Raw genomic sequence first — 13,016 nt, forward strand, 5'->3', positions numbered from 1 at the left:
AAACTTATGTTAGATCATATATCTCTTCCTCTTTCTCTCTGGTTCTACATTAAACCCAAAAGGGTTCTATCTGGAACACAAAAAGGGTTATTCAAAGGGTTCTCCTATGGGGACAGCCAAAGAACCCTTTAGGTTCTAAATAGTACCAAAACATTGTGTAGCATCACATTCCTCTTTTTATTTTAGATATTATCTGATGTCATCACACACAAGGTATTTAGCCAGCCTGGCTGTTTATTTAATGAAGAAGTGCAACTTTAAAGAGGCTCTTCCTCCTGAGTCACAACTTAATAATAGGGTAAGTTCAAAATGACACATTTCCTTTCTACTGGGTGACAGGGACAGCTGGAGTGTCTTTCAAACCATCTTTTCCATAGGTTTTATTTATGCCGTAAAACATCGACAGGTTATGGAAATTCAGCACCGGATGAAAGATAGAGGACTTTGTTAAAGTACAATAAGTTCATTTGCTAAGCTGAGTCCTTGTGAAGAGACATGGAGACTGTGTTTGGACTGTTGGTGATCTTAGCAGGAGTGTCTCATGGTAAGAAAATCATTTATATGTGTTGGTGTAATATGAAGAGGCTTGTATAACATGTAGCAAGAGCATCACTGTGGGCTACTCAGAATCCCTTTGGTTAGCAAAACAATAAAGAACACAGAGTTGTCTCCATGAAAATGATGACTGACTGAGGTGCTATTACTGTATATTGCCTATGATGCCATTAATTTGTTTGTACTGTTGCTTGGTGTATCCTCATCTATAAAATGAAACTTGACTCAAAAGAGGACAGTGATAGAACACATCCCTTTCTTGTTTCTCAGGCATGGAGAGCCCCTGTGATGCTAGAGAGAATGGAGCTCAGTGTTATGGAGCTCTGGGAGGAACTGTCTATCTCCAGCTGATCACCAATGCCAGTGGACATCAGTTTAGATTTTGGAAGGACCCAACTGGTGCTAAAACAGAGATACTCACAATGAGAGGAAACATATCGAAAACGAAAGGGCCTATTAAAGGCAGGTCAGAGTTCTTTATAAACAAGGGGATAGTCAGGATAGATAACACAGTAAGGAATGATTCTGATAAATACTGTGCTGAAACATATAATTCAAATGGAATATTATTGGGCACAAGAAGACTACTTCAACTGTTCATTGAAGGTAAAAAAGTAAATTCTCTAAGAAAAAAAGTCATAATTATTTGCTTCCTCAATATGAATTTAGACCATTTACTGAACAAAAATGATGCAACGATTTATAAATCTAATTAAGAAGGCATTTGTATGACTAACAAAACATATATACAGTGCCTTCAGAAAGTATCCATACCCCTTGACTTAACCCAGATTTTGTGTCAAGCCTGAAATTGATTAAATTGTTGTTGTATTTCTGACTCACCTACACACATAATACCCCATAATGACAAAGTGAAAACACCTTTTTTTTTAAATGTTGGCACCTTTATTTACTTAAATATTCCCACCCCTGACCCAACCTTTGTAGAAGCACATTTGTCAAAGATTACAGAGTCTTTCTGGGTATGTTTCTTCAATTCTTCAATCTCTGTCAAATTGGTGATTATTGCTAGACAACCAACCTATTTCTTGCAATAGATTTTCAAGCAGATTTAAGTCAAAACTGGAACTCGGCCACTCAGGAACATTTACTGTATTTTTGGTAAGCAACTCCACACTCTTAAAAAGAAAAGGTTCCTGGAGTATCCTTTAGGGGTTCTTCAAATTGAAACTGTGGTGGAACCCCTATAACTGCTAGGTTTCCTGTTATATTCAGAGGTGAAGTCTGTGAATCCTAAAAATAGTAAATATACAGATGATTAACAAAACATGCACATGACATAATTCATACCTTGGTTTTGTGGTAAATGTGAATGAAAAAAACTGTTTTGATAATGGCTTTTCATACACATACACATCCACAATGTAGAGGCCTATGGGATATTAACTGAAGAGGTAATAATATAACATACCAATACCAATTGACATACCTTTGTATGCCTCCTCGTCTGTAGACACAAAAGTGAGCAGTTCAGTCACCTGCACCCAATACAGCTAGACTTCAACATTATTCTTAAAGCCTACATATTCTTACCTCTTTGTTGATTGATATCCAATGAATTGTGTCCTTTTTCTGTTTAAGAAAGAATTGCACAAATATGAAAAGATAGATGGTATCAACATAAAACATGAATTTAGATCATACAAGTGCTTGCACCTGCATTCCTTTCAAATTCAAATTGAAATGTTTCAGTTGGGCAGTTAGTTGTTTTTGTTGTTGTTGCAGGAACCTAAGGAGGTTAATTGATGAACCCCACCTCCTACAGGGTTCTTGGAAGAACCGTTTGGGGGCAATTTCAGTGCCAAGAACCTTAAAGTTCTTCGATGAACTTTGAGGATCTTAGAAGAACCCTTGTTCTACCCATCATTTTAGAGTGCATTCATCTCCCAAAGTCTGTTGGAAAGCAAACTGAACCAGGTTTTCCTCTAGGATTTTGCGGGTGCTTAGCTCCATTCCGTTTCTCTATATGTTAAAAAACTCCCCAGTGCTTAACAATTACAAGCATACCCATGACATAATGCAACCACCTCTATGCGTGCATGGTCACCACTATGCTTGCATGGTCACCACTATGCTATGCAGGTCAAAAAGTTAATTGCTTTGCAACATTTTTTTACAGTATTACTTTACTGCTTTGTTGTAAAGAGGAATATTTTTATTCTGTACAGGCGTCCTTTTTTTCACTTTGTCAATTAGGTTAGTATTGTGGAGCAACTACAATGTTGTTGATCCATCTTCAGTGTTCTCCTATCACAGCCATTAAACTCTGTAAATGTTTTGCCTCATGGTGAAATCCCGGCGCAGTTTCCTTCCTTTCCGGCAACTAAGTTAGGAAGGACACCTGTATCTTTGTAGTGACAGGGTGTATTGATGCACCATCCAAAGTGTAATTCATAACTAAACCATGCTCAAAGGGATATTCATTGTCTGCTTTAAAAAAAAAGACCCCTCTACCAACAGGCGCCCTTCTTTGCGAGGCATTGAAAAACATCCCTGGTCTTTGTGGTTGAGTGTGTGTTTGAAAATCACTGCTTGACTGTATGTGTGGGGTACAGAGATGAGGCAATCATTCAAAAATCATCTTAAACACTATTATTTCACACAGAGTTAGTCCATGCAACTTATTATCTGAGTTGTTAAGCACATGTTTACTACTGAACTTATTTAGGCATGCAATAACTAAAGGGGAATGAAAACTTATTGACTCAAGACAGCTTTTCATTTTCTATTAATTTGTAAAAATTGTAAAAAGCCACTGTAAATATGTTTCCATATCTGTCATTTTGATAAGCTGGACACCAACCAGTAACCATATTATAAACAACATAAATGCATTCTTCATCTTCCCCCATAGCCCCTGTGACTAAGGCTAAGCTGTCCTCTAAGTGTCTGTCCCATGGAGAGATGAGGGTATCCTGCTCCTCTGAGGGGGACAGTCCCCAGTACAGCTGGACTCTGGATGGACACCCACTGAACAACAATGACAACTCTTTTGATGAGAAGACAAACGCCATCACACTGCAGAAAGGCCTGTCTGGGGATCTCAACTGCACCATCAGAAACAATATCAGCAGTGTTACTGTCAGCAGGGTAATCTTACCTTGTCCAGGTAAAATACTGTTTAATATCAATGATAATAATGATGATGATTATAAAGATGATCAGCACTTATCAATGGAAATGAATCTGTTTAGAAACAGCACTATCCATCCTCCTGGGCTTTTCACTCACAATATTGTCTAGGGTATATCGAGAATGGTCCGACAAACAAATAACATCTAGTAAGCGGCAGTCCTATGCGTGAAAACAGCTTGTTAATGAGAGGTCGAAGGAGAATGGCAAGAATCGTGCAAGCTAACAGGCGGGCCACAACCAGGCAAATAATGCTGCAGTACAACAGTGGTGTGCAGAATGGTTTCTCTCTGTCCTTGTCCCGGATGGGCTATTGCAGCAGATGACCACACCGGGTTCCACTCCTATCAGCTAAAATAAGAACAAGTAGCTCCAGTGGGCACATGATCACCAACACTGGACAATTGAGGAGTGGAAAAACATTGCCTGGTCAGAATAATCCTGGTTCTTCTTGCGTCATGCTGATGGCAGACTCAGGATTTAGCATAAGCAGGATGAGTCCATGGACCCATCCTGCTTGGTGCAGTAGCTGTGTGTGGGTAAAATCCCTAAGGAAGCCAAGCCCCCCCCCCTCACCCCAACAAAGCCATATTACAACCTACACTGTATGTATTTTGATAATTGCATTGTTTTCTGTTAATTCATATGCTTTGTGACCATGACATACCGGCCTAAAGGCCAAGACATTAAGACAACAGTGGCAGAATAAATTCAACCACACCTTTGTTTTATCAGAAAACCGGATAGCAAACTCTGTCCTGTGAACTCCACAACGCATATTGCATATAACAGACAGTTGAGCTACAGCATACTTAAGCAAGTTAATGTTTGATTTAGAACCACAGAGAGTTACTGCAAGTCACAAGGAAAACAGTTGCTGCCTCCACTATTCCAGCACCATTTCAACTTAACCAATTCCACATCATCAAATCACCTCTGCTTAGTCTAATACAGTGACAACTGAAAGATACCCCCCCCAAAAAAAATTGTCCAATCAACATAAACTAAACATGATGTGGCTGTCCATGGTTCTGATTTCTGTTTGAGCTTGTGTATGTGCGTGCGCGCGTTCGTGCAAGTAAAAAAACATGTTGACTCACAATACTTGTAGAGAAACGGCAATGCCATCCTCTTCTCTTTCATGTTGACGAAACTGTCTATCACTTTGTCATAGAGTACACACTTATTTTTGTTGTCCTAGGCTACCTGGCTAAAATGCTTGCTCGCTAGCCTAACTTCCGTTCATGGGCAACGTTAGCTAGTTAACATTAGCCTTCTACATCTAGCTACTTTACATATTGAACTTCCATCCTCTCAGACTAGGGTCACAACAGTGTATGAATTAATGGTTGGATCAGAATTGCCCTTATAATCATTGGATGGAGAATTAAGTAAAACCGCAAGTCCAAAACCCTATCTCCATCCATGGATAATTTAGGAAAGAGACAATTTTAGCTAGCTAGCTAGCCACTGGAGGACAACAACACAACGAGATGCAACAATTCAAGTTGTTTCTGTTAATGACATATGCTTTCAAAGCGATTTGATAGGAGAGACACCAAATCCAAGCTGGCTTCCCTTGACACTTTTTATTATTTTGCCATGACCCTTCGCAGTTGAGCTCGCTCAGTTTAGCTCAAGAATGATTAGCAAATTTGTTATAATTTATTTGTCAAGGGAGTCCAAATGCTCACTTGGTTCCCTTTCATTCAATGCTAGGGGTGGCAACAATGTCATACTCGTCTGGACCAGACCAGACAGTATCAGATAGATGGCCAGATGCTTTCTCCTGTGAGATAAATTCAGCCTCTTGCCGAATTTAAGGAAAATTGTGAAACACAGTGACGAAAGTTATATATATATATTTTTTTTTGTGGGGGTGTGGTACATTATTTGGGGAAGCCCGGCTTCCCTTGGCCTCCATGAATACACGTCATTGGCTTGGTGTCAACGGTACATGCGTTTGGTGGCGGTGTAATAGTATGGGGAATGTTTTCCTGCACATGTTAGGTCCCTTGATAACAATTGAGCAACGTTTTCATGCCCTGAAGAATTCAGGCTGTTCTGGTGGCAAAGAGGGGTCCAACCCAGTACTAGATCGATGTACCAAATAAACTGGAAACTGAGTGTATATAAACTCCGCAAAAAAATAAACGTCCCTTTTTCAGGACCCTGTCTTTCAAAGATAATTCGTAAAAATCCAAATAACTTCACAGATCTTCATTGTAAAGGGTTTAAACACTGTTTCCCATGCTTGTTCAATGAACCATAAACAATTAATGAACATGCACCTGTGGAACGGTCATGAAGGCACTAACAGCAATTAAGGTCACAGTTCTGAATACTTAGGACACTAAAGAGGCCTTTCTACTGAATATGAAAAACACCAAAAGAAAGATGCCCCAGGGTCCCTGCTCATCTGTGTGAATGTGCCTTAGGCATGCTGCAAGGAGGCATGACGACTGCAGATGTGGCCAGGGCAATAAATTGCAATGTCTGTACTGTGAGGCACCTAAGACAGAGCTACAGGGAGACAGTACGGACAGCTGACTGTCCTCACAGTGTCAGACAACGTGTAACAACACCTGCACAGGATCGGTACATCCGAACATCACACCTGCGGGACAGGTACAGGATGGCAACAACAACTGCCCGAGTTACACTAGAAATGCAGAATCCATCCATCAGTGCTCAGACTGTCTGCAATAGGCTGAGAGAGGCTGGAATGAGGGCTTGTAGGCCTGTTGTAAGGCAGGTCCTCACCAGACATCACCAGCAACAACGTCGCCTATGGGCACAAACCCACCGTCGCTGGACCAGACAGGACTGGCAAAAAGTGCTCTTCACTGACGAGTCGCAGTTTTGTCTCACCAGGGATGATGGTCGGATTCGCGTTTATCGTCTAAGGAATGAGCGTTACGCTGAGGCATGTACTCTGGAACGGGATCGATTTGGAGTTGGAGGGTCCGTCATGGTCTGGGACGGTGTGTCACAGCATCATCGGACTGAGCTTGTTGTCATTGCAGGCAATCTCAACACTGTGCGTTACAGGGAAGACATCCTCCTCCCTCATGTTGTACCCTTCCTGCAGGCTAATCCTGACATGACCTCCAGCATGACAATGCCATCAGCCATACTGCTCGTTCTGTGCGTGATTTCCTGCAAGACAGGAATGCCAGTGTTCTGCCATGGCCAGCGAAGAGCCCGGATCTCAATCCCATTGAGCACGTCTGGGACCTGTTGGATCGGAGGGTGAGGGCTAGGGCCATTCCCCCCAGAAATGTCCAGGAACTTGCAGGTGCCTTGATGGAAGAGTGGGGTAACATCTCACAGCAAGAACTGGCAAATCTGGTGCAGTCCATGAGGAGGAGATGCACTACAGTACTTAATGCAGCTGGTGGCCACACCAGATACTGACTGTTACTATTGATTTTGACCCCCCCCCCCCCTTTGTTCAGGGACACATTATTCCATGTTTGTTAGTCACATGTCTTTGGAACTTGTTCAGTTTATGTCTCAGTTGTTGAATCTTATGATCGTACAAATATTTACACATGTTAAGTTTGCTGAAAATAAACACAGTTGACAGTGAGAGGACATTTCTTGTTTTGCTGAGTTAACTGCACCTTACCCAGTGGGACAAAGATATCAGAGTGGGTGGTTAAGAGGTTAATAATACCCTGAGTGTTAAACCTACAACAGTGGCCCCCACTAGTAAGGCCTAGGGGCTTGAAAACCTAGTGACCACCAGACCCAGAAATCCCACCCAGGGTACAGCAATTACACCAATTACACACAATCATATCACATTGACAAAATCCCATCAGACCCTGTGGACTTTAAGTAAGTGATAATGCTCATCCTGATGTATTATTGGTGTCATTATCATTATTACCATTAAGACGTTACGGCCTTTATGTATAGTGCATTCGGAAAGTATTCAGGCCTCTTGACTTTTCCACATTTTGTTACGTTACAGCCTTATTCCAAAAGTGATTCAAATTAATTTTTTTTACCCTCAATCTACACACAATACCCCATAATGAAAAAGAAAAACAGGTTTTTAGAAATGTTAGCAAATGTAAAAATAAAAATAAATCTTTACTCAGTACTATGTTGAAGCACCTTGGCAGTGATTATGGCCTAGAGTCTTCTTGGTATGAGGCTTCAACCTTGGATCAACTGTTTTTGGGGAGTTTCTCCCATTCTTCTCTGCAAATCCTCTCAAGCTCTGTCAGGTTGGATGGGGAGCGTTGCTGCACAGCTATTTTCAGGTCTCTCCAGAGATGTTTAATCAGGCTCTGGCTGGGCCCCTCAAGGGCATTCGGAGACTCCATTCTTTCACTCCTGCATTGTCTTGGCTCTGTGCTTAGGGTCATTGTCCTGTTGGAAGATGAACCTTCGCCCCAGTCGGAGGTCCTGAGCACTCTTGAGTAGGTTTTCATCAATGATCTCTTTGTACTTTGCTCGATCCTGACTAGTCTCCCAGTCCAAAAAGGAAAAACATCCCCATATCATGATGCTGCCACCACCATGCTTCACCATAGGAATGGTGCCAGGTTTCTTCCAGATGTGACGCTTGGCATTCATACCAAAGAGTTCCATCTTGGATTCATCAGACCAGAGAATCTGGTTTCTCATGGTCTGAGAGTCCTTTAGGTGCCTATTGGCAAACTCCAAGTGGGCTGTCCTGCCTTTTACTAAGGAGTGGCTTCCGTCTGTCCATTCTATCATAAACGCCTGATTGGTGGAGTGCTGCAGAGATGGTTGTCATTTTGGAAGGTTCTCCAATCTCCACAGAGGAACTCTGAAGCTCTGTCACCTCCCTGACCAAGACCCATCTCCTCCGATTGCTCAGTTTGGCCGGGCAGCCAGCCATAGGAAGAGTCTTGGTGGTTCCAAACTTCTTCCATTTAAGAATGATGGAGGCCACTGTGTTCTTTGGGACCTTTGGTTCTCTTCCCCAGATCTGTGCCTCGACACAATCCTGTCTCGGAGCTCTAAGGACAATTCCTTCGACCTCATGACTTGGTTTTTGCTCTGACATGCACTGTCAACGGTGGGATGTTATATAGGCAGGTGTGGGCCTTTCCAGATCATGTCCAATCAATTGGATTTACCACAGGTGGACTCCAATCAAGTTGTAGAAACATCTTAACGATGATCAATGTAAACAGGATGCACCTGAGCTCAATTTCGAGTCTCATAGCAAAGTGTCTGAAAACGTATGTAAATAAGGTATGTGTTTTTTATTTTTAATACATTTGCAAAGACGTCTAAGAACCTGTTTTCGCTTCCACATTATGGGGTATTTTGTGTAGATTGAAAACATTTCATTTAATCAGTTTTAGAATAATGCTGTAATGTAACGTGAAAAAAGTCAAGGGCCTGATTTATTTTCTTAGGCACTGTATATATGGCTGTTTTTACAATGAAACAACCTTAGTGCTGATGTTATTCTGTCTCTGTTTCCTCTCTTTTACCCAGAGATCATAGGGACTGTAGCAGGGTCTCTGGCAGGCATAGTCCTTGTCCTAGTGATGGTGTTGGTCGTTTACTGTGTCCAGAAGAAAAAGAAACCTCCAAAGTCTTCAGGTTAGAGGATATTTAGCTGTAGCTGTTGCCACATCAGTCTTGCCATTGAATGTTTCAATGGCTAGACTAATACTCTCTCTCTCTCTCTCTCTCTCTCTCTCTCTCTCTCTCTCTCTCTCTCTCTCTCTCTCTCTCTCTCTCTCTCCCTCTCTCTCTCTCTCTCTCTCTCTCTCTCTCTCTCTCTCTCTCTCTCTCTAGCTAAGGATGACAGCCAGGAGGTGGAATATGTTGATGTCAGGATACAAAAGAAGCAGAAGAGACCGAATGAGAGGGAGGCGCTGGTGGAGTTGGAGTACGGACAGGTGAATGTGGCGGGGGGTCCTCAGCAGACGATGGAGGTGGAGTATGGACAGTTTAAAATATTACAGGGTCCCCGGTGGAAGCTAAACACATCTGAGGAGGAGGACTGTGTGTACGCCAGGGTACAGAACGGCCAGGGAGAAAGGTACTGTCTAGATTCAATATGATAGAATAGAAGAGGCTGAGAGTTTAATCACTCGTTGCGTCCCAATAATCTCTCCTTTCTCCTAAAGTGTTGACTTGTTCACTTCCCTTCACGTATTTCAAAGGAAATTACTGGTATATGGCAACTCCTCGTTGCCCATGCCTATACCAATCCAATTATTTTAAATTTGTGGGGAGTAGTGAAGGAGTGCACACATCTGGAAGAAGGAGAAATTATTGGGACGCAATCCTGAGGCACAGAGTTGATACAGACGACAGCTATGTCTAATCATGCTGTCTTACAGTTACAGTAACAACTTTGTTTTGCATGTTCACACCTTAGAACACATACTGTCTGTTTACAAGAAGTGGATACTGTCTGTTTACAAGAAGTGGATACATCACTTCTGTTTTTCTTAACCACGTGTCTTTCTTTGGAAAACGGTTTTGACACACTCAGCAAAAAAAAAAAAGTCCCTTTTTCAGTCTTTCAAAGATAATTCGTAAAAATCCAAATAACTTCATAGATCTTCATTGTAAACGGTTTAAACACTGTTTCCCATGCTTGTTCAATGAACCATAAACAATTAATGAACATGCACCTGTGGAACGGTCATGAAGACACTAACAGCTTACAGACGGTAGGCAATTAAGGTCACAGTTCTGAAAACTTAGGACACTAAAGAGGCCTTTCTACTGACTATGAAAAACACCAAAAGAAAGATGCCCAGGGTCCCTGCTCATCTGTGTGAATGTGCCTTAGGCATGCTGCAAGGAGGCATGAGGACTGCAGATGTGGCCAGGGCAATAAATTACAATGTCTGTACTGTGAGACGCCTAAGACAGAGCTATAGGGAGACAGGACAGACAGCTGATCATCATCGCAGTGGCAGACCACGTGTAACAACACCTGCACAGGATCGGTACATCCGAACATCACACCTGCGGGACAGGTACAGGATGGCAACAATAACTGCCCGAGTTACACCAGGAACGCACAATCCATCCATCAGTGGTCAGAATGTCCGCAATAGGCTGAGAGAGGCTAGAATAAGGGCTTGTAGGCCTGTTGTAAGACAGGTCCTCACCAGACATCAGCGGCAACAACGTCGCCTATGGGCACAAACCCACCGTCGCTGGACCAGACAGGACTGGCAAAAGTGCTCTTCACTGACGAGTCGCGGTTGTCTCACCAGGGGTGATGCTCGGATTCGCGTTTATCGTCTAAGGAATGAGCGTTACACTGAGGCCTGTACTCTGGAACAGGATCGATTTGGAGGTGGAGGATCCGTCATGGTCTGGGGCGGTGTGTCACAGAATTATCAGACTGAGCTTGTTGTCATTGCTGTTGTCATTGCAGGCAAACACTATGCGTTACAGGGAAGACATCCTCCTCACTCATGTGGTATCCTGCCTGCAGGCTCATCCTTAAATACCCTCCAGCATGACAATGCCACCAGCCATACTGCTCGTTCTGTGCGTGATTTCCTGCAAGACAGGAATGTCAGTGTTCTGCCATGGCCAGCGAAGAGCCCGGATCTCAATATCATTGAGAACGTTTGGGACCTGTTGGATCGGAGGGTGAGGGCTAGGGCCATTCCCCCCATAAATGTCCGGGAACTTGCAGATGCCTTGGTGTAAGAGTGGGGTAACATCTCACAGCAAGAACTGGCAAATCTGGTGCAGTCCACGAGGAGGAGATGCACTGCAGTACTTAACGCAGCTGGTGGCTACACCAGATACTGACTGACAGATTCCCCCCACCCCCTTTGTTCAGGGACACATTATTCAATTTCTGTTAGTCACGTCATTGGAACTTGTTCAGTTTATGTCTCAGTTGTTGAATCTTATGTTCATTCAAATATTTACACATGTTATGTTTGCTGAAATTAAACGCAGTTGACAGTGAGAGGACGTTTATTTTTTTGCTGAGTTTAGTTGTGTGGTGTTCACGTGTTCCTTGTGTCAGTTGTGTGATATGTCACAAAGTCTTACATGTTTTTGCTGCATGATATAAGTAATGATATGGTTATTTCAAATAATGTTTAAAGATTTTGTGATTTTTGATAATTGCATAACAGAAATGTTTTAGATATTATAGTCTACTTACTTACTAATTTCCAATACCTTAAGTCAATACTTTGAAGCTTGCAGTCCGTCTCCCTCATGGACACATCCTGAGATATTGAAAAATGTAATGCACTCTTATTAGCTATTTGTCTACGAGTAAAATAATCCTGGCATGTCTCATATCTAAGATACATGATCATCTTTATATTGTTTTTTAGCAATTGTCGTTTTTTGGAGCTTGTGCAATAATACGCTAATGTTGTAAAAAAAATTCTGACATACATGTCCATAAAAAAATATATTTTTCTTCCACATCTCTGGTTTTGTGGGCTTAAAGTTGTTTATGCATTTCCTTTTTGAGTCACATGATTTCCAGTTTAGAATCCCCTCAACCAGAGGTGATGGACAGACTGATTGGCTAAAACCAACATAATGTAGCTTTTCTTCAAGATGTTACCATATTTGGTTAGCTCTTCTGAATAACTAAAAGTAAAAGATATATGACTTGCCCATGATGTCAGTGTCACTCAAAATAAGTTAATCTAAAAGAACAAACTGAGAAGAGGATGTTGAGAAATAAAGATACTGATCAACACAAACATAACATGCAGTGGAATCACTTGTCATTCTTCATCGTTGATACTGCTGTGTGATGGGAAACTGCAATTTGATAATAAAATCCTGTGTTTTAAAAACAAGCAAAAGTTGTTCCTGTCTTCTCTAATAGTACAGTATAGAGGTCAGAGGTCAAGGTTAAGAGCATTGGGCTATCATTCATCCCATCTGAGGAGTAATAAACACAGTCTTTATGGCCAATCATAGTTGAATTCTCCACAACCCCAGGATCATTACCGCTCTATGGTTACTGTTCTATAAGACAGGTGACACAGATGCCCAGGCATGCTTCTCTAATCATACACCTAACGTGTTCTTCTGACATCTTCTTGTCATGTCCCCTATTGGACGATAAACAGGAAGAATCCATGTCAAAACTAGCGGACTGTACAGATGAATGTGAAATTCAAATACTGTCATCTGTCAACTGAGGATGTACACTGAGTATACAAAACATTAAGAACACTTGCCCTTTCCGTGACAAACTTACCAGATGAATCCAGGTGAAAGCTATGATCTCTTATTGATGTCACTCATTATATGCACTTAAACAGTGCAGATGAAGGGGAGGATGGCTTACAAGT

At 41.9% G+C, this 13,016-nt stretch overlaps 1 protein-coding gene across 1 annotated transcript; it reads left to right on the forward strand.

The window, feature by feature from the left end:
* The first annotated feature begins 353 nt into the window (after positions 1 to 353).
* Positions 354 to 10,471, forward strand: LOC139574136 (uncharacterized). Its single transcript, XM_071398338.1, has 5 exons — positions 354 to 544; positions 826 to 1,161; positions 3,431 to 3,685; positions 9,196 to 9,303; positions 9,502 to 10,471. Exons 1-5 carry the CDS (start codon positions 496 to 498, stop codon positions 9,768 to 9,770), a joined length of 1,017 nt encoding a protein of 338 aa, XP_071254439.1. The 5' UTR covers positions 354 to 495; the 3' UTR covers positions 9,771 to 10,471.
* The last annotated feature ends 2,545 nt before the right edge of the window (positions 10,472 to 13,016 follow it).

This window comes from Salvelinus alpinus, chromosome 4 (genome assembly GCF_045679555.1).
Source record: "Salvelinus alpinus chromosome 4, SLU_Salpinus.1, whole genome shotgun sequence".
NCBI lineage: Eukaryota > Metazoa > Chordata > Actinopteri > Salmoniformes > Salmonidae > Salvelinus > Salvelinus alpinus.

Bases quoted from the DNA above. Each gene is read 5' to 3' on its own strand.
- LOC139574136 (XM_071398338.1), top strand. From the start codon at position 496: ATGGAGACTGTGTTTGGACTGTTGGTGATCTTAGCAGGAGTGTCTCAT. The intron at 545-825 runs GTAAGAAAATCA...CTTGTTTCTCAG, and splicing joins CTTAGCAGGAGTGTCTCATG to GCATGGAGAGCCCCTGTGAT. The intron at 1,162-3,430 runs GTAAAAAAGTAA...CTTCCCCCATAG, and splicing joins ACTTCAACTGTTCATTGAAG to CCCCTGTGACTAAGGCTAAG.